This window comes from Lithobates pipiens, unplaced genomic scaffold (genome assembly GCF_037356315.1).
Source record: "Lithobates pipiens isolate NorthernLeopardFrog02 unplaced genomic scaffold, aLitPip1_a1.2 Scaffold_23, whole genome shotgun sequence".
Classification (NCBI taxonomy): domain Eukaryota; kingdom Metazoa; phylum Chordata; class Amphibia; order Anura; family Ranidae; genus Lithobates; species Lithobates pipiens.
The window spans coordinates 231,832,354-231,859,487 of NW_027507785.1; the positions used below are offsets into that span (position 1 = coordinate 231,832,354).

The following is a 27,134-nucleotide window of genomic DNA, read 5'->3' on the forward strand; positions in this document are numbered from 1 at the left end:
AAGTATCAGTACTCACACTTAAACAGTGTTAAATTAACACACTTAATTGCCGCTATAAAACCTTACCTGCTGCTGAACATGCCGAGTTCCCCTCAATACAGAGTCTAAATAACAGTTGTTTTTTTGTTTTGTTTTTTTTGAGTCCATACCAGCAAATTCTTCAGATTTTAAGACCCAGTGAAGGGGATGATAAGTGGTCACTGAAATGCATTAGCTAGCACCTAATATACGTTTGGAATAAATCCTCATTTTGGAACACTTTACCTAATAGGGACAGGCTAGCTACAGCACAACATCAATCAACCATAACAGAGGGGTGTTCTAGGAGGCTGCATCTGGGTTTTATCCTACAAGCCAAACAAACAAAAAGACAAACGCCCACGATTGCCTGCTCCTGCCTTTACTTTCAAAATATTTTATTTTATATTAAAGGCACTTACATACGTAAAACAGTACACAAACTAGCAGTAGCAGGGAAGGCCTGCTGTCACAATGTAAGTAAAGAAAACATGAGACATTAGTGAAAAACAGACAATATCAAGAGTGTACAGTCGGCAAGCCCTTCCTTATCGAGGGGCTACATCAATAAGAGGTAACCGGAGGGTGTCCCCCCCGGGAGAGCCCACCAGGTAGAACTATTAGGGTAACTCCCAGGAGCCCCCATCCCGACACCCCTAATAGGGAACTTGCTGTGCCAGGATGAGGGAGTGTCCTCCCAGGCCCCTCCCTCGCAGAGGGGAAAAACAGTCGGAGGATCGTCTGTCGTGGGTACCGCAACATTAAATTGGACTGTATGGTGAACCTGTCAATTACAGCTCTGTTGAGCAAACCAAAATCTTAGAACGACTAGAAGGACAGAGAAGAGAAGAAAGGAGGAGAAGAGGAGAACAGAGGGGTCGGGGGAGGTAAGCTATGTCTTGAAAGGGTGGAAGGATATAGCGAGGGAATGTTTCGCAATCAATGTAAGAATGGGTGCTTTAGGGGTGAGGTCTGGTTCCTAGGGGAGGGCCTGGAGGTACCCCCGGCAGCAGAGAGATTCCCATGTAACGGGCCCAAGGGTCCCACACCTTTCGGAATTTAGGTGTGGTGTCTGACAGAATACCTGATAGTTTTTCTTGGGACATTATCCACGATATCTTCCTCTTAACTGCGAGGAAGGAGGGTTTGGGTTGCTTCCATGCGGAGGCAATCGCAATTTTGGCTCCTAATAGAATAAAATAAGTTAGTTTCTGAATGTTACCAGACATCAAAGGAATCGGGGTATTGAGTAACGCAACCTCTGGAGTTCTCGAAACCCGGCAGCCTGTGACTAAGTAAATCAAGTTGAAGATTTTAGTCCAGAACGAACGGAGTCTAGGGCATTCCCACCAGATGTGGATCATGGAGCCACGAAGTTGGCACCCCCTGAAACATAAGGGATTAGCCGTGGGATATATTCTGGCTAGCCTTACTGGAGTGAGGTACCACCTGGTTATCAATTTAATGCTAGCCTCCATTAGTGAGGTGTTCTGGATCCCACGAAAGGATCTGGCTAAGGCCAGCTGCCAGGATTCGAGACTCCCAGAGGTCTGGAGATCAGATTCCCAAGCCGTCATATAGGGGGATTTACCCGTTGGGGAAGTGAGAGCCGTGTAGATCACTGAAATACCACCCCTCTGCTCCCCGACTCCACCACACCAGGCTTCATATTCAGTAAAGGGAGGAGGAAGGGGTTTGTTTTTCCAAAGTGAGTTCAAGTAGTGAGATATTTGATGGAAGCGGAACCTCTCTGTGTTTGGTAGCTCTAAGTGTTCGATACAATAAGCTAGGGAAATCGGACCCCTGGAATTAAAAAAGTGACCTATCCGGTATAGTCCCTTGTCCAACCACCATCTGAAGGCCTCAATGTTCAGACCGGGGGGGAAGTCATGATTACGGAACATGTGAGCAAGGGGTCTTATAGTGGAGACTAGGGAAGGCTCTTTGCGAAGGCCGTCCCATAGGGCACAGGAGTGAGAAAGGGATGGGGACATGATGGGCGGCCTGGCTTTGGGCGGGCACCATAATAAAAAATCTAGTGTATAGGAGGGTACCGCACAGCGTTCTATGGACTGCCAGTCCGGTTTCTCATATTTGGAGTAGATCGAGGAGAGTTGGGCTAGGCGAGCTGCAAGGTAGTATTTGTGGAGGTTAGGCAGACCCAGCCCCCCTCTGCGTCTATGCAGGAAGAGCGTGTTTTGCGGTAGACGGTATCCCTTATTACCCCAAATATATTTTAGTATTTTGCGTTGCAGAGAGCAAAGGTGGTCCTTCCGAACTGGTATTGGCAGGGCTCGAAAGTAGTAAAGGATTTTGGGGAGAAGGGTCATTTTTATGGAGTTAATCCGGCCAAGCCAGGATAATTCATGTTTAGACCATGAGGAGAGGTCAGTTTCCAGCTGTCTGTATAATTTGGGGTAATTGTGGGCATATAGCATCTCTATTTTAGGTGTGAGGGAGATACCCAAGTATTGGATGGCAGTGTCACTCCATTGGAACGGAAAGGATTGTTTGAGTGAGAGGACTTGGTGAGTGGGGAGAGAAACATTCAACGCCACAGACTTGGAGTAATTAACCCTCAAGCCTGAGACCTTGGCAAAGTCGTCCAATACTCGGGATAAGTTGGGTAGAGTTGTGAGGGGGGAAGTGAGGAACAACAGTATGTCGTCCGCGAAGAGTCCACATTTGTGCGTTTGACTACCGCATTGGACACCTCTAATGTCCATATTGTGGCGGACTGCGATCGCCAGTGTTTCAATGGCTATTGCAAATATGAGGGGGGATAGGGGGCACCCCTGTCTGGTCCCCCTGGTGATGGGAATTGGCTCAGAAAGGTATCCCTGCATTCGAATTTGGGCCCTCGGCTGGGAGTATAAGGCCTGTAGTAAGCCAAGGAAGCGAGCCCCAAATCCCCACCTGTCAAAGAGCTGGAAGATGTACTGCCATGAGACCGAGTCGAAAGCCTTTTGAATATCTAAGGAAAGGAGGAAGCCAGATTGTCCGGATCCCCCTTCCCAATTAGACTGCAAAATGGAGATAATGTCGATCGCCCTCCGAATTTGATCAGGTCCCTGTCTGCCGGGAATAAAACCAACTTGATCCTTGTGGACATAGCGTCCAATAAAGGAGGCTAACCTATTGGCCATAACTTTCGTAAGAATTTTGAGATCATTATTAATAAGGGAAATCGGTCTGTAGTTGCTGACATCTTCCAAGTTCTTGCCAGGTTTGGGGATGACCGTGATATACGCCGTGTTTAGGTGGGGATCCAGGGGGTCTCCATTAGCTTTATGGTTACCGAGATTGGCCAGGTGGGGAGCTAGTGTGTTGGCAAAGGCTTTATAGTAAGGGATCGAAAGGCCGTCGGGACCAGGGGCGGAGCTTTTTTTAAGAGTCTTAATGACTTCCAGTATCTCCTCTGTCTGGAAGGGGGCTTCCATAACTTGTTTGTGAACGTCCGATAAGGCCGGGATGGGCAGACCCTCCAAAAACTTTGGGAGGAGGTTATCTTTGGGGGGTGGGGAGCTACTGTAGAGAGAGGTGTAGAATTTCTGAAAGGCATTCAGAACTGTGACCGGATTAGACGTGGGCGGGAGTCCCGCGCTTCTGATCCGAGGGAGGGTGCTCAGCTTGGTTCTAGGGGAGAGTCTATTGGCCAGGAGAGTGCCTATTTTATCCGCCTGTGAGTAAAATTTGTGGCCAGCCCACCTAACTGATTTTTCAGCTTTCGTAGTGAGGGCGAGATTTAGTTCTAAGCGAGTCCTGTCTAGTATGGCCGTGGGGGTACGAAGGGGGTCCTTTTTGTGAAGAGCTCTGAGTTTAGAGTATTCCTCTTCTAGCTTCAGGATGGTTGATTGCCTTTCCCGTTTTATTTGAGAACCCAATTGCATGAATTTTCCCCTAATGAAAGCTTTGTGCGCCGCCCACAGGGTCTCGGGGGAGACATCAGGAGTCGCATTAATAGAAAAATATTCCTTCAATGCTTTGTCGAGATCTATAACTCGTGATGGCTCCGAAAGGAGGGATTCATTTAACCTCCAATGCCTAGGATGTCTCCCACTCGAGCCCCCCAGGGCCGTCACAATTACAAGAGAGTGATCTGAGATCACTGTGTCAGTGATGGAGGCTTTGAGCATCCTGGGAAGGAGCGAGGAGGGGACAAGTATGTGGTCTATGCGTGCATATGATTGGTGAGGCGCTGAGAAGTGAGTGTAGTCTCTCTTTGTGGGGTTTAATTCCCGCCAGACATCGGATAGCCCATGAGCGTGTAGCAATTTGGCAATCCGTAAGCTTGCCTTCGTGGGCCTGGTTAAGCGGGGACGTGAGGGGGAGGATTTATCAAGACCTTGATCAAAGGCGACGTTAGAGTCTCCTCCGACAATAACCGTCCCCTCTAAAAGAGGTGCTAAGGTACGTAGCATGGATTCGAAGAATTTGGCCTGACCCGTGTTCGGGGCATAGTAGGAGACCAAGGAGTAAAGTTGGTCCCCCACAGTGCCCTTAACAAGTAAAAATCTGCCCTCCGGATCCGCTTTTTCAAAACTCTTATTGAATTTGCATGTTTTGGCCATCAAAATGGCCACCCCCTTGGTCTTGGATTCCGCGTTGGCTAAGAAGAACTGAGGGAAGTGGGCATGTAGGTACTTGGGACTATACCGGATAGGAAAGTGGGTTTCCTGAAGCAGAATTATATCTAGTTTCAGGGATTTGTAGTAATCGAGGGCTTTTCTCCGTTTGATGGGGGAATTAAGACCCTGAATGTTGTGGGAGGCTATCTTAAGCCTAGCAGCCTGTGGGTCAGCCATGGAGCAGAGGGGGAGCCCAGCATCTGAAAACGACCTCACTTACCCAATCTATAGCTGGGTTCTTGGTAAGGGCATTGAGATCGGTGGCCCGAGGATATCTCCCAGGATACCATTTCGGCTGGGTTGGCTCAGCCCAACCTGAGGAGAAAAAAAATAGTGTCATGCAAACATTCAACGGGGGAAGCTTACCATCAAGGGGGAAGAGAAGGGGAGAAAGGGCAAGGAAAGAAAGGGTTCCTGAGAAGAGAAAGAGGAGATCAGGGCAGGAGACACCCCCCGAAATCCCAAGCAAACACAATGAAGACAACCGACCCATGAGGTCAGGAGTCCCGACCCTCAGACGCCTGGGAAAGGCCGAGGGAGGGAGAGTTACACATGTGGTCCCTCGCGGAACTGGGGACCCCTAGTCGGGTAACTACCCGAACTGTGAAATCAACTTTAAATAGCAATAACATAAAAGCTGCAATATACATAAAAAGGAACTTTTCTTTTGAGGCACGGCTAAACATAATGCCTAGAAGACACTGGGGCTAAAAAATGAACGCTGTTCTTAAGGCATAAGGAAGGATGGTACATCCAGGGGGGGTGCTGAGGAATGCAACCCCCTGGGAAATCCTCAAAGCAACCTTAGGGCCCATTTCGAGGGGATGTAAACAAAAAAATATATGCGGGGTTACGGGCAGTCTAGTAGATGGACAAAGTACTGCATAGCGTCCCGGATTATTGGAGGCAATGGGGATAAGGGTAGAACAAGGGTAGCACAAGTCCTAGGCAAGGGGAGGGCAAAAAGGGTTGGAGGGCCAAACTGTCCAAGTTTGGGGAGCAGTCCTCCGGCCCTCTCCAGGACCTCGGACGGTCAGTCACAAAATGGAGAGACTGATAATGGGATTGGAAGTTGCTCAGGTGGGTGCATTATCCTTGACCTTCTTGGCTCTTCCGGAGGTCCACAACGGGGATTGTGGGCTGTTAGGAGTGGGTCGTTTGTTAGATCCCTGGCTAGGGTTAGAAGTGTCCATGTCAGCTTCTTGAGAGATGATTTTCAGCTTGGTGAGGAGCTTTTCCCCCTCGGGAAAAGTGGAGAAGGCAAAAGACTTCCCTTTGTCCGTGAACCTGACCGCAAAAGGGAATGCCCATTTGTATTTTATGTCTTTGTGGGACATTGCAAGCAAGAGGGGTTTTAGAGCTCTTCGTCTCTGTATCGTGGAGGGGGAGAGGTCCGCAAAGATCTGAACCTGGTGACCCTGGTAATTGACGTGTTGCAGGGATCTGGCTCTCTTCATGAATTCTTCTTTCACCGAGAAGTGATGTGGCTTGGCCAGAACATCTCGCGGGGTGCCATCCTTCCTAGGGGGGCCGAGGGTTCGATGGACCCGGTCAAGTTCAAGCTTAGTAGCTGGGATGTCAGGGATTAGCTGTTGAATGAGGTCTTGCACCGCCCTGGACACATCAGTTATTGATTCTGGAAGCCCGCGAATTCTGACGTTATATCTGCGTGACCTATTTTCGAGGTCATCTATACGGGCCATGGCTATGTCCAATTGCTCCTGTACTGAGTAGATGTGTCTGGAGTTTTGGATGGATCTGGCTATGGTATCCTCCATTTTATGTTCGATCGTTTCGATCCGGGAGCCTAGGTTAATAAAATCAGCTTTCAATTCCCCCGTGATTTGCAAGGCAGTTTGGGAGAGGCCCCTCTCTAATAATTCAGAGAATTTGCCAAACAGGGCATCCATGTGGGAGACTGGGTCTGTATGAGCAGCCTCGTGGGGGGCCATGGCGGTCTGGGTAACTCTGTAGGTCCCCGCTGGGGAGGGAGAGAACTCCTGGATGGTGCGTTCCAGCAGAGAGACCGTGGAGGCCGGGGACGGTGTGGCTTCCTTGGGGAGACCCCTGGGGTTGCCTGGGGTGGCGTGGAGAGGAGGAAAGTCTGTATCTGACCTGAAATCCACTGTGCCTGCGGATCTGTGATCCTGAGACAGGAGCTGTGCTGCGGTGGCCATCTTGGATTTCTCCCTCACGTCCAGTGAAGCGAACAACGGGCCGAGATTGCGTTTAGCCAGTCCACCGGTCATTCAGAAATGTGCCCCAACACTTCGGGATTCCGCCCCTATAGCTCGGGAAGCGGAAGGGTAGCCGTGCCGTGCGGTAGGGGTTCCGTTGTTCCGCGAGGCAGCGGAGCTTTAGATGATCGCGGCCATCTTGGAAGCCTCGCGCATGCGCACCCCTGCTCCTGCCTTTAACCACCACTGTGCTTGGGGTTAATCAAGGAAGGTGCCCCACCCGTCACCTGTGCTTTCCCACCCAGGGACTTTTAGCCAAAAGACCCTCCCAGAGAAAGCAATGAGCACCTTTCCCCACGCTTACCTGGTAGGTGCTGGTGCGAGAGGAACTGGAGTCTACCTCCTGTAATGCTGCCATGTCCTCCATTGCTCCTCTTGTGTCACAGCCTCTGCTGGGTCTCCACTGGCTTCCGGATGTCAGACTGCAGCGCCCACGAGACCGAAACCTTGTCTCTGGGCGCCCACTGATGCCGTCACTCCACCGGAAGCTGCATCACTTTCGGAACTGGCTTGCAGTGCAGTTTCACCCAGTCCTGCCACATCCTGAGTGGAAGCCAGCCTCCTGCACTTCGAGCCCAGAACTGCCAGGTGAATAGGCACCCTAAGTAGATGCGGCCAGCCAGATAGGTGCCGCTCACCTGTTGGGCGCAGAGGCCACGGGTGGGCCAATGGAGCATCTAAACACTAGAGGACACCTGGGCCACAGCGTAACGAGCGGTGCGATAGAGCTGCAACATGCTACAGGGGTCCTCTCGCAGCCCTACTCCTCCCTGGATGGATGGAGGGCACGCAGGCTGAGAAGGTAACATCAGGGGCTCACCCAGGATAGCCTTGAGACATGGAGCTCCCCCTAAGGTTCCTACATGTTCCCTTTCCGTCCAGCAGTCAACCACAAACAGGAGGCGGCCAGGAGGTCCATCTGTAAAGTTTGGGTGAACGTATTACCTACCCAGGAGGGGGGAACCCTATGTCTCAGAGGCTTTCCTGGAGGATGAAAAGGAGAAAAACCTTTTTACAGTGCTCACGTGCTTAAGCTGAAATTTACACATACACCTAAAAGGTTGGCCATACATTATACAATTTTCCTTTAGATCTACCAAAACCATATAATATGGAGGTCAAACCTAAACACTTTCAATTTGTATGCAAATCAGGCAGGCCCTTGCAATACATAGTTGAAGGTAAATCGAAAGGAAATTGAAAAGAAAAAAATTGTATAATGTATGGCCAACTTAAGTCAGAAACCAGATACAAATCTTTTAAAAAAACATAATCTAAAACCCATCACCGACCATATAGGTGGCTGCAAGGATCAATTAAGGGGTGGGGTATTGGTTTGTTGGGAGTGCGGGGTGTCTGGCAGGAGCAGATCTATAACCCTTTTGCTGCTAGAGATTTGTTTTTACCTGCCACGATATACAGTTGTGCTGATAAGTTTACATACCCTGGCGGAATTTATGATTTCTTGGCCATTTTTTAAAGAATACGAATGATAAACACAAAAACATTTCTTTCACTCATGGTTAGTGTTTGGCTGAAGCAATTTCTTATCAACTGTGTTTACTCTTTTTAAAGCATAATCACAAACTACCCAAATGACCCCGATCAAAAAAAGTTTACATACCCCAGTTCTTAATACAGTGTATTGCCCCCTTTAACATCAATGACAGCTTGAAGTCTTTTGTGGCATTTGTTGATGAGGCTCTTTATAATTTTCAGATGGTAAAGCTGCCCATTCCTCTTGGCAAAAAGCCTCCAGTTCCTGGAAATTCTTGGGCTTTCTTGCATGAACTGCACGTTTGAGATCTCCCCAGAGTGGCTCAATGGTATTGAGGTCAGGAGACTGAGATGGCCACTCCAGAACCTTCACTTTATTCTGCTGTAGCCAATGACAGATTGACTTGGCCTTGTGTTTTGGATCATTGTCATGTTGGAATGTCCAAGTACATCCCATGCACAGCTTCCCAGCTGATTAATTCAAATGTTCCTCCAGTATTTTCCGATAACATACTGCATTCATCTTGTCAACAAATTTTGACCAAATTTCCTGTGCCTTTGTAGCGCACACATCCCCAAAACATCAGTGATCCACCTCCGTACCTTTCATCATAGGCCTTGTTAATGCCTCTCCAATTGTAGCATTTATGGTTGTGGCCAAAAAGCTAAATTTCGGTCTCATCATTCCAAATTACTCTGTGCCAGAAGGTGTGAGGCTCGTCTCTGTGCCATTCCGTGTATTGTAAGCAGGATACTTTGTGGAATTTGCATAGTAATGGCTTTTTAGCGGCTTGACCCTGCCGCCCATTTTTCTTCAAGTGCATCTTGAAACAGCCACACCACGTTTTCAGAGAGTCCTATATTTCACCTGAAGTTATTTGTGGGGTTTTCTCTGCAACCCAATTTTCCTGGTAGTTGTGGCTGAAATTTTAGTTAGTCTACCTGACCGTGGTTTGGTTTCAACAGAACCGCTCATTTTGCACTTCTTGATTAGAGTTTGAACACTGCCGATTGGCATTCTCAATTCCTTGGATATCTTTTTATATCCCATTCCTGTTTTATACAGTTCAACTACCTTTTCCCATGGATCCTTTGACAATTCTTTTGCTTTCCCCATCACTCAGAATCCAGAAACCTCAATGCAGCACTGGATAAAAGATGCAAGGGTCTGTCAGGAGTCCAAAAACTCAGTGACCTTTTATACACATGCCAATTACAAGCAAACAGATCACAGATGAGATGGTTACCTTCCATAGCCATTCAAACCCCTTTGTGTCAACTTGTGTGCATGTTATCAGGCCAAAATCACCAGGGTATGTAAACTTTTGATCAGTCATTTGGGTAGTTTCTGTTGCCATTATGATTTAAAGAGAAAACCCAGTTAATTGAGAATGAATGGCTTCAGCCAAACACTAACCATGAGTGAAAAAAGTTCGTTATTCATATTCTCTGAAAAATGGCCAAAAAAAATAAAAAAATTCTGCCAGGATATGTAAACTTATGAGCACAACTGTATATACATTTTAGGCCTGAACATTACTTAACCAACCCCCTCCCCTTTCAATATATATTGTCCAAAAGTGGAGACCCTGTAGAATAATAATGGTTGCAGTTTTCTTTTTTGGTCACCCAGTAGAAGCGCAACCATTTATCAAACCCAGTTTTTTTGTAAAAATATACAAATTTATTTTAGTGCACATAAACGCAATATAATGCTTTTTTTTTTTCTGGTAAAATAGCAGATCATGCTGCATCAAGTAAAAAGCCGCTGAAATGGCAATATCTAAAATTGTCTAGTAACAATCCTTCAAAATGCCTTACAGCTTATCACTTTAGCGTTAACATTACATGAATGCCCTAAAGTTTTGCTCACTCTGGCATTTGGGCCAATAGCAGATATGTCTGGCACAAATGTGGCATCTGAATCTATGCCGCCATCATACGTTCTAGTCTACACCAAAGGCAGAGAAATGGTTAAAGTGTTTGTAAATCCTAACAACGTACTTCCCTTATTTTCTCGCTTTTGTTCTGTTTAATATACCATTGGAACATTGGGGTGCATTTACTGTGCACTTTGCAAGTGCAGTTGCACGCATTTTCCCCACAGCTTAGTGAATGTGGTAAAGCTCTGCCGATTTCCATTGCCCAATCATATGGAAGCAAACACTTCCCCCCCCCCCCCCCCTTGCACCTGATTGGGTATGCTTTACAAAGAAAAGCTTCACGACATTCACTAACCTCTGCGGAAAATGGGTGCAACTGCACAGTCTTTAGTAAGTGTACCCCTTTTTGTTATATCTGATTGGCAAAGGCAAAAAAAAAAAAAAAAAGAAAAAAAAAATCTTTTCAGAAGTTCAGAGCGGCCTTGGGCCCTCTTCATACTTCTGCGATATACGAGAATCTACAGTTCTTATCATGAATTACAGAGCAACGTTTTGGATTTACGAGATTAGGAGCATTTGAGTGGTTTAGTAAAAAGACACTGGGTAGGGTTTACAACATTAAGGCCTCATGCACACTGCTGCTGGTAAACGGACGTTTAAGCAGTTGGGAGTGGTTTTCAACTGCCCCTGAACTCTCCTCTATGTTATCTTATCACTACATGTACACAGGGTGATTTACAGTTGTTTCTAGGCAGTTGAGTTTAGAGGCATTTTTTGGAACGCAAAAAAAAAAAAAATGCGCTCAGAATCTGAATTTACAGGTATTTCAAGCGCCAAATGCTTCTAAACGCAGCTAAACGTGGTAACTCGCATTTAGCCTTGTTTTGTTTACATGCGGTTTCATTTTTGGCTTTTTTATTAAATGCTTCTAAATGCGGCAAAACTAACATTTTAAATGTCGGTTACTAGCTGTCAAGATAAATACTTCAGGAGAGGTAAGAACGTCCCATGTACATGAAGCCTTAGTCCAAAAAATAACTATGCTGCCAAGTGCATTTTTGGCAGATCAAAAAATAGGATTTTTGTACTCACCGTAAAATCCTTTTCTCTGAAGTTTAACGGACACAGCTCCTTAAAATTTTGACCTTAGGGTTATATCAGCACCTTCAGGAGAGGACTAGGCAGAACATTATAGACAGTATTATAGAGTAGGGATTATGTGCAGGATTGCCTTGTGGGGGAAATGGTTTACTTTGTCAGCCACCAGTGACAATCTCGAAAGAAAGCTTGTTGATTTAAAAGAAAAACGATATAATATACATTGGGGTTACTTAACTTTTTTTTATCAAAGACCTATGCGAAGGCATGCAACCAAATTTGCCAGCCCCTTTTTTTGTTCTCTTTTGAACCCCTGCAAGTATAGAAGGACGCTTTGTCTTTCGTTCATTGACGGACACAGCTCCTTTAAATCTTGACCTTAGGGTTATATCACCCCCTTCAGGAGAGGACTAGGCAGAACATGTAAAACATGTAAAACATGTAAAAAACAGCAAAACTGCATAGCACCGCCCTCCACTGGCTATAATCCCTCACCCCGCTTTCTGCAGCTCATTTCTTCAAAAAGCAGTACAACTAGAAATAGAAGGGGTGGGTGCTGTGTCCGTCCATGAACTTCAGAGAAGAATTTTACAGTGAGTACAAAAATCCTATTTTCTCTTTCATTCATTGACACAGCTCCTTTAACTCTTGACCTTAGGGAAGTCCCCAAGCAGTGTCAAAAAAACGAGGGGTGGACAAAAAACAAAAAAAAACAAACAAACAACTTCACCCACAACAAGAGTAACTCAAACAGAGGAGTTGCCACCTTAAACGGCCACCATCAAAACCTGCGGCCATGTATGCATCCAAAGATGCGTTCATAACTTGTAACTCAATGAAAGTGTAAATTGCAACTTTACACAGCCGCCTGCAAAAACTTTGCGGCCAAAGAAAGCATCCGAAGATGCCCCCACTAAACCCTGTAAAATTTAGTGAAAGTGTGAATGGACGACCAAGTCACCGCTTACACACCTGGGATACAGACGCTTGATGTCAGGAAGAAATTCCAAATGCCCCGGTGGAACGAGCCGTGACAGGAAAGGGGGAGACCGGCCCTTTTAAGGCACAAGCCTTAACCACGATCTGTCTGTTCCACCAAAAGACGGTGGTCAACGAGCACGCCAGACCTTTTTCAGCCACCTACACAGAGTCCGACCTCCGGAAGGGAGCCGTAGTAGACAGATACACCGTAGAAACCGGAACACGACCGGGAATGTAAAGTAATTTCTTTCCGATGTGTCGGCTTAGGACATAGGGATGGCAACACAACGTCCTCATTTAGACGAAAGGCCAAAACCACCTTTTGAAGAAAGGAGGGCTGCGGAAGTAGCACCACCTTATCCTTGTGGAGAACCAGGTAGGGAGGTTTGCACAACAAAGCCGGCAATACAGAAACTCTCCTGGCAACGGTAATTGCCACTAGAAGACTACTTTGTGAGAAAAGAGTCAAAGCATTTTCCCTAATATTTTCAAATGGCGGTAGTCGAACCGGAGGGGCTATGTGTCAAAACCCTTTGCACAAATGTACTCGCCAATGAGCGAGTCACCAAAGGACGTTGAAAGAAGACAGCCAAGGCTAACATTTGCCCCCTGATGGTGCCTAAGGCAAGTTTCTGACCCACTCCTCGCTGCAAAAATAGCAGGACCCTGGAAAACGAGTATGTACACCGACGCCACCCATGGAGATGTAGGTCCTCACATATGGAGATGTAGGTCTTCCACGTACAATGACAAATCTTCTGAGAAGATGACTTCCGTGCCCTCAGCATAGTGGAAACTACAGAGTCTGACAAATCTCGGTCCCATAAAACCTGTCTTTCAACAGCCATACTGGTAGCCTCCCTGTAACTTGCAACTTTACACAGCCACCTGCCGGGTTCCTTTCCCTGCGAGCGTTGCGATGCACGGGGACAGAGTTTGGCGCCAAATTCAAAAAGTAAAAAAGACACAGTATAGATGCAGTATACTGTAATCTTAGATTACAGAACTGTATCAAATAATTACACATCCCTTTTGTCCCTAGTGGTTTGTCCAGTGTCCTGCATGTTTTATATTGTAAATACTGTTCTTTCTGCCTGGAAACTGGAGATTGTCCATAGCAACCAAAATATGTCCATTTATGTCAAAAGTGCTTTTAGACCAGCTAGAAAACAGTGATAATAAAATTAGAATTAATTGCAGAATTGAGCGATCGTAATTTGTGGGGAAATTCATCAAACACTAAAAGTAATGACAGCAACAATTCTGCAGCTGAGCAAAAGTGTTTTTGATTTGATTACATTATTGAATAACTTTTATTATAATAATTATTGTTAATTATATTATAATTTATGATTTTGTGTTTCAAACTTTATCATACCCAGGAGGTCTTAAGCCGCGTACACACGTAGCCGTCTGTCCGACGTACTTAGTCTGGCGGATTTCCCGCCAGACTGTCCGTCGGACTTTCCGAACGGGCTACTTGCCCACACACGGCACTTTTTCAGCGGACTAATACGGCGTACTAAGTCCGCCGTACTATCCGCCCTACTTTTGAAATGAACGGACTCGCCCACACACGCGGAGGAAAGTCCGCTCATTTCGAGCGCGTCTCCAGGTAGGCGGGGCCCGCGAAGGATAAGTCGCTGGCCCCGCCGCCTGGTATGGAGTTAAAGGGGAACCCCAACGCCGGAAAAAAATCGGTGTGGGGGTCCCCCCAAAGTCCACAACAGACCCTTGTCCGAGCACGCTACCCGGCCGGCCAGGAAAGGAGGGGCGAGCGAGCGCCCCCCCCTCCTGAGCCTTACCTGGCCGCGTGCCCTCAACATGGGGGGTGCTTTGGGGAAGGGGGGGCCGCGCGTCTTCTGTCGCCGCCGCCTTCTGTTCTTCTTCTCCTGGAGATGTTGACTCAACGTTCTCTCCGGCCGCAATGCCAGGGACGCGCTGCGACTTATATAGGGACAAGGGGCGGTGTCACATGGGTTGATGTCACATGGTGACCCCGCCCCTTACGATGTCACAGTCCCGGAGGATGCTGGGACTGTCGCCATGTGACATCAACCCATGTGACGCCGCCCCTTGTCCCTATATAAGTCGCAGCACGTCCCTGGCATTGCAGCCGGAGAGAACGTCGAGTCAACATCTCAAGAAGAAAGAAGAAGAAAGAAGAACGGAAGGCGGCGGCGGCGACAGAAGACCGGGCCACCGCCTGTAAAAGAGCTGTAAGAAGGCGCGGTGGCCCGGCAGAAGAACCGAAGAGGGGGACAAGACCCCCGAAGTCGGAAGAAGAGGCCGCGGCGACGAAGAAGAATGCCGGGCTCCTCCGCTAGTAAAAGAGCTAACAAGAAGATAGCGGAGGAGTCCGGCGAGAAGACCCCCGAAGACGGAAGACCCCCGGAGCTGTGCAATAATTTTATCTTGTATGTTGTGTTTTTTTTTGTACTTTATTTTACAGGTGAATGGGTAGGGGTACATTGTACCCCATACTCATTCACATAGGGTGGGTGGCCGGTATCCGGGGGCCCCCTTATTAAAAAGGGGGCTCCCGGATTCCGATAAGCCCCCCGCCCGCAGACCCCGAAACCAACTGCCAGGGTTGTCGGGAAGAGGCCCTTGTCCTCATCAACATGGGGACAAGGTGCTTTGGGGTGGGGGGGTCTGGTATGGCTCAGGAGGGGGGGGGGCGCTCGCTTGCCCCTCCTTTCCTGGCCGGCCGGGTAGCGTGCTCGGACAAGGGTCTGTTGTGGACTTTGGGGGGACCCCCACGCCGATGTTTTTCGGCGTTGGGGTTCCCCTTTAAGTCCATACCAGGCGGCGGGGCCAGCGACGTCTCCTTCGCGGGCCCCGCCTACCTGGAGACCCGCTCGAAATGAGCGGACTTTTCTCCGGGCGGGAAAAGTCTGTTCATTTCAAAAGTACTGCGGACTGGCATACACACGGCCGGATTGTCCGCCGAAATGCGAGTCCGGCGGGAAGATTGGAGTGTAAAACTACATTCTAAGTCCGCCGTACTTTCGGGTCAAAAAAAGTATGCCGGAGGCTACACACGGGGGGGATTGTTTGCCGGACTTGAGTTTGCCGGACTTTTTCACCCGCTTGTTTGATCGTGTGTACGCGGCATAATAGAATCTTGTTTGGACAGATTTAAGTGAGTTATTTCTAAGAATTACAGGCCTACAATATAAAAACGCCAAATTTCCATGCAAAATAATGGTACCACTTTCAGCACCTAAAATCTGAAATAATCATACCGCCAGGGAGGTTAAAAACAGCAACGGTAAAGCAGGATGAAGCATCAGACCTTACGAAAAAGTCCTCTCGCATCGGCAGCTGCCAAAGAACATCCACCAGAAGTCAAACTAGGTCGACGTACCAAGGACGCTGAAGCCAATCTGGGGTAATTAGGATCACTGGAATCCTCTCGGCCTCCCCTTTGCATAGCAGGCATGGCAGTAGTTTTGGGGGGGGGCATAATCAGACGATAATGCCCCCCCCATGGAGCCACCAACATGTCTGACACTTTCCCCCAGGGGGTCTCTTGTCCTGGAGCCAAACCTCTGGATGTAACGACCATTCCCCTTGGTCCAGCATCTGAGGACTCCGGTAGTCCGCATGCCAGTTTTCTACGCCCGGAAAGTATACGGCGGAAAAGGCCGGCACGCGACGCTCCTGCCCACTGTAGAATGTGAGCGGCCTCCCGTGCTGCAGCCAAGCTCCTTGTTCGTCCTAGTTGGTTGACATACGCCCCTGCCGTGGTGTTGTCCGACTGGATCTCGACAGCCTCTTTGACCATGTGGAGAGGCACCGACTGATCGTCCGAAGCTCGAGCACATTGATCGGCAGGTGGGATTCTTTCCGCATCCAATGGCCCAGGAAGGAACGATTTTTACCGGAATGAAGCTGGCTCACCCGAATTTGACAATCCTGGGATGCTGGAGATTTTCCCCAGATTGACAGAATCTCCCTCTGCAAGACTTGAGTGTGGAATTGAGCATATGGTACCGCCTGGAAAGTGGCTACCATGAGACCCAGCACTCGCATGCAGAAATGCAGCGACAACCACCTGTGGGACCAACAACTTCACCGCAGCTTAAAAAGTCTGCAGCTTGTCCAAAGCGAGAAGACTCTTGCTTCTGAGTCGTCCAGCCGTAAGCGTTGAGTCAGCACCAACTACGACTCTTAGGTCCAGTACCCAACCAAACTCCCGAAGAGTTTACATGGTGATCGCAAATCCTCCCTTAATTCTGAGGCGGAAACTGCTCTCAGAAGGAGGTTGTCCAAATAACCTAGGGTTGCAATCCTGCATTGCCTTAACACCGCCAGAATAGGGTTAACACCTTGATGAAGACCCTGGGCGCTAATGCCAGGCCAAAATGGAGAGCCACCATTTGGTAGTGCTCTTCCCCGACTACAAATCGCAAAACCTCTGATGCCCGAGGCATATGGGTATATGCAAGTATGCGTCCTTGATGTCCAGGGACGCCAATAAGTCCCCCTGATGGAATGCAGCGACTACGGAGCGAACTGATTCCATCCTGAGCCTTGCACTTTCACAAAGCTGTTGAGGGCTTTTAGGTCCAGTATTGGACGGACCCCTTCCTTTTTTTCGGGACTACAGATTGGAGTAGAATCCCTGAAACCTTTTTAGCGTCAATAAAGGAACTATCACCCCGTGCAGAAGTGGGTCCTGTACAACCCCAAACAGGGCCTCCCGACGAGCCGGAAGCAGATGAAGGTTGGCGGGAAAGAATCCGTTTGGTGGACAAGAAAGAAACTATCTTGTATCCAGATGAAACCAGTTTGTAGACACATCGGTCGGACCATAGGCGGGTCCACCGAGCTGCAAACTCCCAAAGTTGACCCCACACCCTAGAGTCGGGCGGGGGCAACCGTTACGCGGTAACACTTTGCTCTCAGAATTTGTTTGACTTGAAAAACACAGAGGCGCTTTTGTCCCTCCGCATGTGCCTCGGACTGGGAGTGCTCACCTGCCGACCCGGATGAGCGGAAAAACTACTTCAGAGCGGAAAGAGGGCTCCTTACCCTTCCTGGACTGTGGGAGCAACGTGCACTTCCCACCGGTGACACTCTTAATAATGTCATCCAGAGAGGCTCCATATAGCCTCTCGCCTTGGAAGGGCAAATCCGCCAGTGCTTTTTTGGATGCCTGGTCCACAGACCAGCATTTCAGCCATCAGGCGCCGTAGCACCACTGCTGATATGGATGCTCTCGAGAGCAGGGTGACCGCATCCAGGGCAGCATCACAGACCTACTTAAGGCCATGCACCAACAGGTCTGCAAGTTCTACGCAGACTGGGGAAGTCTGTTGCTTCACAATTCCCGGTGAAGTAATTTTGCCCATTCAAAAAAAAATGCAGAATGGTCTCCTAAGGGAAACAGGTCCTTCTCCTACACTAGGCAGAAAAAAAACTGAGCTGCAGGAAGCAGGGTGAGGGGTTATAGCCAGTGGGACCGCCTCCTGGGCATTGCTATGCAGTTTTGCTGTTTTTACATGTTTTACATGTTCTGCCTAGTCCTCTCCTGAAGGTGGCGATATAAACCTAAAGGTCAAGATTTAATGGAGCTGTGTCCTTCTATACTTGCAGGGATTCAAAAGAGATCACAAAAAAAAAAAGGAGCAAATTTGGATGCATGCCTTAGCATAGGTCTTTGATAAAAAAAAGTTAAGTAACCCCAAAGTATAATATAGTTTTTATTTTAAATCAACAAGCTTTCTTTCGAGATTATCACTGGTGGCTGATAAAGTAAACCATTTCCCCCACAAGGCAATCCTGCACATAATCCCTACTCTATAATACTTAGGAAACAATAGTATAGATTTTGTTTCCCTTATGACCCAACAGGATTAGCTTCACTGATAGTTTAAATCATTTAAAAAAAGTTAAAAAGGCATTTTAGGAACATACAGAGCAGGCCAATTTGTGCAATTCATTGTGCCATTGTAAATACACAGAGGGAGAACCCGCTGAAAGATTCCATTTCGCTTTTCTGTAACCGGTGCTGATGGGTGAATAAATCACTCAAACATCAGATCTGTAACCATCATGTACTGATTAAAAGGCATTACCCAGAGGAGAACATTTACACAGCTTTCTATAAAATCTAGAAATGTAAGGGCTCAGGGATACTCACCATTTCATTTTCCATTGCCAACCTTAACTCATCCAGAGCCATATACAGAGAAGAGCAGTTTTCAAATGAAATGTTTTTTTCTATTTCATTAAAAATATGTTCTAAGAGATATGGCCGGCTGCTCATCCCCTGGGCCTAAAACGGGTGAGAAGAAATGCATTGCTGTTAGTTTATTTCTGATGACAGAGATTTAATACACCTGAGACAAATACCAGCAAGTTTCTGGGAACCGAATTACTCTTTCAGCTCAAATTTTACCAGAAAAATTAAGCAGAGTACCTACTAAGTCTGCGTGTGCTGGCTGGGCACTAATTACTTGCTGTAATTCCACAAGGGATACTTGCCCAGCAACCAATTAGTTTTCAGCCTATGATAGTGACTTCAGTGAGAAGATGATTGCCTTTAATAAGACAATACAAAATCTTGTAACAAATAGCAAACAAACAATCAGCAAAGTGTGGTAACGCAAACTAATTATACTATACTGGCTTGACTGCATTAAACTGTTGAATCCATAATAAACTAAATGTGATTGATGGCAGAAATCATTGCCAAATCAAACATGGGATAACAAAAGAAGGAAAGGTTACAAAGGTTTCGGTCTACATGCAGCCTCCTAATGTTTCTTGGAGGGGCAAGTCCACTTTCAGGACCCCGCCTGCTGAGGAGGGACCACATAGCATGACCAGATTTCATATGGTCTAGCCAATATAGGCACACAGCTGGTCCAGGCTCTGTGTGCCTAATAATGCTGGGTCCCAGCCAGAAGCCTGGTCGGCAGTTGGCTCAGCCTCTCAGCGTGCTGCCAAGAGCCTGAGCCAGCCAGTCTCACCCTCTCCATAGTCTGGTGCTCCAATGAGCACTGGAGGGGCAGAACACAGAGCAGAGACTAAATCAAATAACTTCTACAGCCATCTAGGCAAGTATGTATGCATACTTGTTTATTTGGTTTTTTTTTGTTTTTTATTCCCGCACTTCTTTTAAGAAGTTTTTCTTTAAGCCCTGATCCAGGCTTCACTACCTTTTGAGTCAATGACCCTAAACAGTTAAATGAAGACCATTTTTATTTTTTTCAAATTCAAGTCTGTATACCTATTCTGTGTCTGCAACTTAGCCCAAAAATCCACAACCTTCATAAACAAGCCAGCTATGGCAAATTCCATATTTCTATCCTCACACCACCAAAAATATTTCTTCAGTCAGTCATTTTCCTCAGACTAATGAGCCTGTGGTAGTTGGTAAGGTAGTAATTCACCATCAACAGGATCACTAAATAATATGCTAATCTGATTCTAAAGCATTGTGTCAGTCCAATCAGTGAGGAAGCCATGTTTTAAGAACATTAGTGGACCATGAGTGGAGGCTTTCCTTTCCTAGCAAAACTGTTGCAGGCAATTATTCTCCAATGAATAGTTCACGAGTGTGACCTGAGACTTAGGTGTTTCACACTGCTTGTGCCTGGTTTTATTTCGTTCACATAGGAAACCAAAAGGTTTACCAACAACCAATAGCAAACACAGTCATAGAAGGCCTTGCTACGTTTTGCACCTTAGGCTAAGTTCACACTGGCATTAAAAGGCCTTAAAAAACACCCCTCAAATGCCTATGCAAATGATACAATGGACAGCACATAGTGCTGTTCACATGAGCAAAATATATAACAATTGCATTGCTTGAAAACTGAAGCCTCATGTTGAGTCAGGAGGCATTTGAAGCCTTTCAACGCCTCCCATTCAAATCTATGGTAACACTTTGCAAACGCTCTGGCAGGCAGTTTTTGTGCAGTTGCGGGGCATTAAGATTAATTTATTAACTGTAATGGAATAGGCATTTGTGGAGCAGTTTTAACGTGCCTTAACCCTTAAACGTTTCAAAACTGCCCATAGGGCATTTGGAGAGCATTTTTAACTTGCCATTACCACTTGTAAAAAAAAACAGGCTGGACCTGTGAATCCAGCCCAAGTGTAAATTTAGTGAAGTGGGAACAAGCTCTTACAGCTCAATCATGGGCCTATGAAACGGCTTGAGGCATTCTATGACTGCTGCTCATGTTTGCCATTATTGCTTGTAAGCTCCTGGGTTTCTAAAATGTGCTGTGTGGACCATTTATATTATGTACATTGAATCTTTAGCCAGGCAAAGCTATGGTGTCTGCGGTGCTAGAAGAGGTGAAATTTGGTGCCTGATCCCCTGGCCCCAACAAGTTCTCTTTTCATTAACCCTTTCACTGCCAGGTTTGTACGGACGTACAGAAGTGCCTGCAGGTGGCAAAGTCAGTACGGCGTATGGACCTCCTTTCTCCCTCTCCTAGAAGCTTATGGTCACTTCAATGACCATGAGCTTATATCCGAATTGTTCAGCAGACCATGCTGAACAATTCCATAACTCTGATCAGCTCTGATTGCAATCCACTGATCAGACATTAACCCCTAATGTGACCAACCCTCCCACCCATACCGCGCTTCTGCCCCCTGCCTCTCCACCTCTGTCACTAAATGTCACTAGAAACTATCCCCCCCCCCCAAATTCGATCCCCCCGCAGCCACCATACCTCCACAGCTGCTCCAGGTGCTGCTGTGGGCTTGGGACACCTCCCATCACTCAGATGGCTCCCCATACCGGCCCCCGCACCCCTGATCCATCCCTGCTCTGGCGGCATCCCTCCTCCTTCCGCAGCTTCTGCTCTGACAATGTGACGGGCTGGGGATCGTGGTGATGGGGGGTTCTGGAGATGTTTGAGCTTGGTAAACATGCGTTTATCACCCCCCAAATTATGTCACCCTGAGCGCATGCAGCGATCGCTCCTATATGCCCACTGACATCTGAGAATAGTAATCGTGAGTGTTACTATGTATCAGACTGTCAGTTTCTGAATATATGGAATCTATATACAGATTCCATTCATTCAAGTAAAGTGATACAGCAAAAAAGGACCATCTTCAGTCCATTTAGAGCTCTGAAATTTCACCAAAGACCCTCCCCCCTCAAAAGATAAAAAATAAAAAAATCTGATCCCCGCTGAGCAGGCAGATGACAGATCCGTATCCACTCCACTGATGCAGAGCAGACACAGCCCGCTGTTCTCTAAGGGACGGTCAGAAGGAAACGGACCACCTGTCCATTTCCATTGGATGCCATCCGATCTGCTAGATGGATGGGGAATGGAATCCCCAATCTGTGTTTTTAGCGGACTACATCAGATGCAGGCAGGTGTAAAACGGACACATGTCCATTTACATCAGTCTCTCCATAGAGAACGGGTGGTCCGTTTGAGCCCACCTGAAAAACGGACAGGCAGACACAAAATTGGTGTGCTTGTGTGAAAAGGGGCCTAAGACCTTGTTCACATGGGGCATTCACAGCGTACCTTTACGGGGATACACAGATGTTTCGTGCATCTCTGTGCAGGCAGTCCCATTGATGTCATTTGGGATGTAGCAACTGCACCAACAGAGCCGTTGTTCCCAATTTTACACCCATGTAGATCTGCATGCACGTCCCTGAGCTCACACTGTGTGTTCGGTATCATGCACCCACACAGACGTCAGATTGGGAACAGCAGCTATACCTGTGCAACAGTTGCATCCCAATTGACAAATGGGATTGCCAGTATGGGGATGCATGGAACTGCTGTGCAGGTAAACATGGGCGTACACTTTAGTATGCCACATGTGAACGATGCTTTAGTACCAATTTAGCAGGAATTTTGTAAGTTACATTGGGTTTATGTGCACTATTAATGTTTTTAGTGTATTTTTTGTGAACATAGCGTTATGATGAACATTTGCACAATTATTGCGGGACCCAAAAAAAATCAGCAGCACTTTGTTTACTGTACAGGTCATATGCTTGTAGAAAATGTATAGTTTGAGGGGTCTATTCTAATTCTGAAAGCTGTAAGTGAAAACTGAAAACCTCCATGTTTTTTGAGAAATTTTTGGGTATGTTCAATTTTCACCATAAATAAATAAATGTTTTTTGGCAAATATATTGGTTTGATAAACATTTGTGCAAATACCACAGAGTCCAAAAAAAATAATCAGTAGCACCTGCATTTTATTCTCGAGGTCATACGCTTTCAGAAAATATATGGTTTTGGATAATTACACTTTTGCGTTCAATTTTCACCATTTCGCAAAAAGGTGCAATTTAAAAGTTACAAATATTTGTTATTTATTAACTCATTACAGGTTAAGCTTTTATATTTTGTAGGAATTTTGTAAAATTTGTTGTGTTTTTAGCCTCTAATAATGGTTTTATTGTATTATTTGCAAATATATTGGTTTGATAAACATTTGCGCAAATACTGCAGGGGTTTAAAAAATAAATGAAAAAAAATAAAAATAAAAATCAGTAGCACCTTTTTATTTTACTGATCATGTGCTTTCAGAAAATATATGGTTTAGGGAGGTCTTTCACAATTTCTGAAAGCTATAAGTGAAAAATAAACAAAGGAAAAATTGTAAAAATGGCCAGGCCACTTGAGTGTACAAAATGGAGCACAGGGCCTGGCAGCAAAAGGGTTTAATAACAGTCGGGTGCTGTTAAGAAATAAACAAAGACATTTTACAATGGCTAGGGCTAAGGCCAGGAAAAAAACTGCAAATACCTGTAACAAATGTGTAAAACTTTCACTTCTTATGGTTTGGGAGAAGTTTGTCACCATAAATCTCATACATTCATCCTGGAGATCAGAAGCTAAACTCCTCGCTCTTTCTGCCCACTTCACCTCAGGAAGACTGCTGAGCAGCCTGTCACTTTCCATCAACAGAAACGCAGCATTCCTGCAGGACTGGAAAACAAAGCTCATTATGACAGAGAAAGGGCAAGAATGCAGTATGCTTTATAAAAAATCACCAATCTACATTTTACCAAAGGGCATGCACAAACTGAGAAAACCTCCTGATGTATTCACAGACAGCTATAGCAACCCGACTGCACACTGACAGTGGAACATGTCAGCACAGATAATTGCAGGATCTCTGTCACTGGATAGACTGAAAAGGAAACTTGCCAAGCAGCGCACAATCACCACCTGACACCCAGCACAGCTAAGACCCCTTTCACACTGGGGCAGTTTTCAAGTGTTTTAGCGCCACAAATAGTGCCTGTAAAATGCCCGAAAATGGCCTCCCATTCTCTGCAATGGGTGCTTTCACACCCGGGCGGTGTGCTTGCAGGACGTTCGGAAAAGTCCTGCAAGCAGCATCTTTGGGGCGGGTCCCAAAATGCCCCTGACCATTGCAATGAATGGGCAGTGCTTCAGAAGCACTGCAACATAGGAGTATTTAACCCCTTTTTTGGGGTCAAAAGCACAGCTTAAACAGCGGCAAAGCGCCACTAAAACGAGTGAGGCTTTACTGTGAACGCAGCCACAGCCCCAGTGTGAAAGCTGTATAATAGTCTCTCTTAACCACGTTCATTTTCTGTGAAATACAGTATATACAGCTTAATGTAGTTCAAGTTACCGTATTTATCGGCATGTAACATGCAGTCATCTTAAGAGGGAAGTTTCAGGGGAAAATTTTTTTTTTTTTTTTTTTAAAGAAGGAACATTAAAAGCAAAATAAGGGTCAGTGCCTATCTGCAGCCTCACAAGTGCCATCAATGCAAGCAGCCTCACCATTGCTTTCAATGCAGCCTGATCGATGCCCATCTGCAGCCTAGAGGGAACAGTGTAAAATTATATATATATATATATATATATATATATATATATATATATATATATATATATATATATATATATATATCCCCCACACAAAAACACACACAGCAGAATTTTTACAATTCTGCAATTGTGTAGTCTGCCTCGAGAAATCTAATTTTGCCTTGTCAGAACTATGGTAATCCCTTTTAGCATCTATTCCCTGAATGTCAACTCTGCTATGACCCAAATATGTTGTCAATGTTTGTGTTTTGGATTCCTCTATACCAACATTTATCAATAGCCAAGTAGCCATAAAATATTTCCAGGTGCTTCTACTAGAGATGCTGGTCAGAGATGCTGGAGGAAAAGGTTTAAAGTGGAAGTCCAGTAAAAAATAAGAAACATTCTATTATATGTAAAATATCTTTAACATTATTAATTTTCTGTATAGCTGCTTGCCAAGCTTAGAAAGTCTAAATCAAAGACAGACAGACAGACAGGTTCTTCCTGTTCATCAGGATCAACCTTACTTCCTTATTTCTAAATTCTGCATGGGGGCCTCTCACTTCCTGAAAAATAGGATTTTTATAACAGCTTACCTGTAAAATCCTTTTCTTTGAAGTACATCACAGGACACAAAGCCATAGTAGTTACTATGTGGGTTATAGGCCACCTTCAGGTGATGGACACTGGCAAACCCTAAGAGAGGAAGTCCACTCCCTATATAACCCCTCCCACTACTGGGAGTCCCTCAGTTTTTGTAGCAAAAAACCACACGTGTATACTAGAAAGAGGGGACGGGACCTCTGTGAGAAATCTTATTTTCTTATCGAACATCAAAACACAGAGCCATAGTAGTTACTATATGGGATGTCCTATAGCAACGCCAACTGAGGGGAGGGAGACAACAGAATTAGGGCAACATGAGACTAGAGGAGTTATACTGCTGCCTGCAGCACACTACACCCAAAAGGTGATATCCTCATGCCTTTTTACATTCACCTGATAAAGTCTGGTAAATGTATGGAGTGAAGACTAATGCCGCGTACACACGACCGGACTTAGGTCCGACAGACTTTCGACGGAGTTCTGACAGAGTTCTGACGGACTTTCCGAATGAACGGACTTGGCCACACACAATCACACCAAAGTCCGAGGGATTCGAATGTGATGACGTACGACCGGACTAGAATAAGGAAGTTCATAGCCAGTAGCCAATAGCTGCCCTCGCATCGGTTTTTGTCTGTCGGACTAGCACACACACGAGCGGATTTCTCGGTAGGAACTGGGTCCGGCGGAGTTCTGGCAGAAAAATTTGAAACGTTCCATTTCTAAAGTCTGTCAGACTTTTACAAATCAAACGTCCGCTGCAGCCCACACACGATCGAATGGTCTGCCGGAATCATTCCGTCTGACTTTTGATGTTGAAAAGTCCGGTCGTGTGTACGCGGCATAAGTTGAGGCCTTGCAGATTTGAACCATGGAGGCTTGATGATGCACCCCCACAAAGCACTAACAGCCCTAGTGGGGTGTGCTTTAAATATGAAAAAAGGTGTAACTTTCCTCAAACCATAAGCTTGAACAATCACTTGTCAAATCCATTTAGAAATAGTAGATTTCGATGCTGCCTGTCCTCTTTTAGGACCTTAAAGTGGTTGTAAACCCTTACAGACCACTAGATTAAGGCTTACCTGTAGGTGCAAGAAATATCTACTTAACCTACACAGTTAAAGGAGATATTTTCTAAAAACAGGCACCGATGTCAATGGCACATGCACGCCGTAGACAACGACACAGGCGCACTGAGCGTGCCGTTAGTGAAGGTGATCATGCTGTCACCGACGACTCTCGCACGCATGCGCCGGAGTGACGTTATCGCTGCTCTGGCCAGTCACAGCACCAGAGCAGCGATACCTGGAAGTCACTCTGGGTATCATGGCAGCGATGAAGGAGGTGAACGAGAGTCACTTTGGGGGCTTCGATCTCAGGTAAGCAATTCATAATGAGCTAGTATGCTATGCATACTAGCTCATTATGCCTTTGTCCTGCAGGGTGTTTTTTTTTTGTTTTTTGTTTTTTTTAAGAGTGGTTTTACTTCCTCTTTAAGGCAACACAAACAAAACCTCTGTTTTTCAGATCTAAACAGTCATTCCTAAATAGAATTTGACTGCTCTCACCACATCAAGAGAATGTAGTGACTTTTCTTCTGCAGAACAGGGTTCTGGGGAGAAAAAAAAAAATGAAAGTATAACAATATGCTGGTTTAAATGAAAACCTGAGACTACCCTAGGTAGAAAATTAGGATGAGGACACAATACAACCTTATCCTTGTAAATAATTAAATATGGCTCTTTACAAGAAAGAGCAGCCAACTCCGATACTCTTCTTACAGAAGAAATGGCTACCAGCAAGACTAGTTTTCTTGTCAAAAAGGGTCAAGGGAATATGTTGTATCGGCTCAAAAAGCTGTTACTGTAATGCTGACAGGACTAAATTCAAGTCCCTAGGGTTCAAGTATGACTTAACTGGAGGTTTTAAGCCGCATTACCCCCTGAATAAAGCCATGAACCAGAGTGTGAAGCAAGTGGTCACTGAAAAAATACAGATAAGGCCAAAACCTGGTCCTTGATAGTACTCAAGACCGGCTTTATTTCTAATCCCATCTGTTGAAAGTCAGTCAAGGATTCTACCTACGATATATTTCCTGGGGTGCCAACCCCAGATTCACACCAGGAGATATATGCCTTCCAGACTCTAATATATACGACTCTGGAGGCCAGGTTCCTTGCATTAACCAGAGTAGATTCCACTGAACCTGACAGCCCAAGCTTCTCCATGGGTCCCCTACCGCCCCTCTTTACGATCTCTGCATACCAAGATTTCCTGGGCCACAAGAATCACCAACTTCCTTTCCTGCTTGATCCTGCAAAGAAGTTGTGGATGCAGGCAGAACAAAGAGGGAATGCATAAATCAGTGAGAATCAATTCCAC

At 46.1% G+C, this 27,134-nt stretch overlaps 1 protein-coding gene across 2 annotated transcripts in view; it reads right to left on the reverse strand.

Annotated features, from left to right (window-relative positions):
* Window positions 1-27,134, reverse strand: part of BTBD8 (BTB domain containing 8) — a 172,865-nt gene that overhangs the window by 48,339 nt on the left and 97,392 nt on the right. For both annotated transcript variants that reach the window (XM_077452921.1, XM_077452922.1), the window contains 2 exons: window positions 23,103-23,285; window positions 18,494-18,628 (listed from right to left, as the gene is read on the reverse strand). In XM_077452921.1, coding sequence (XP_077309047.1) covers window positions 18,494-18,628; window positions 23,103-23,285 — 318 coding nt within the window. The remainder of the gene's footprint in view (window positions 1-18,493; window positions 18,629-23,102; window positions 23,286-27,134) is intronic.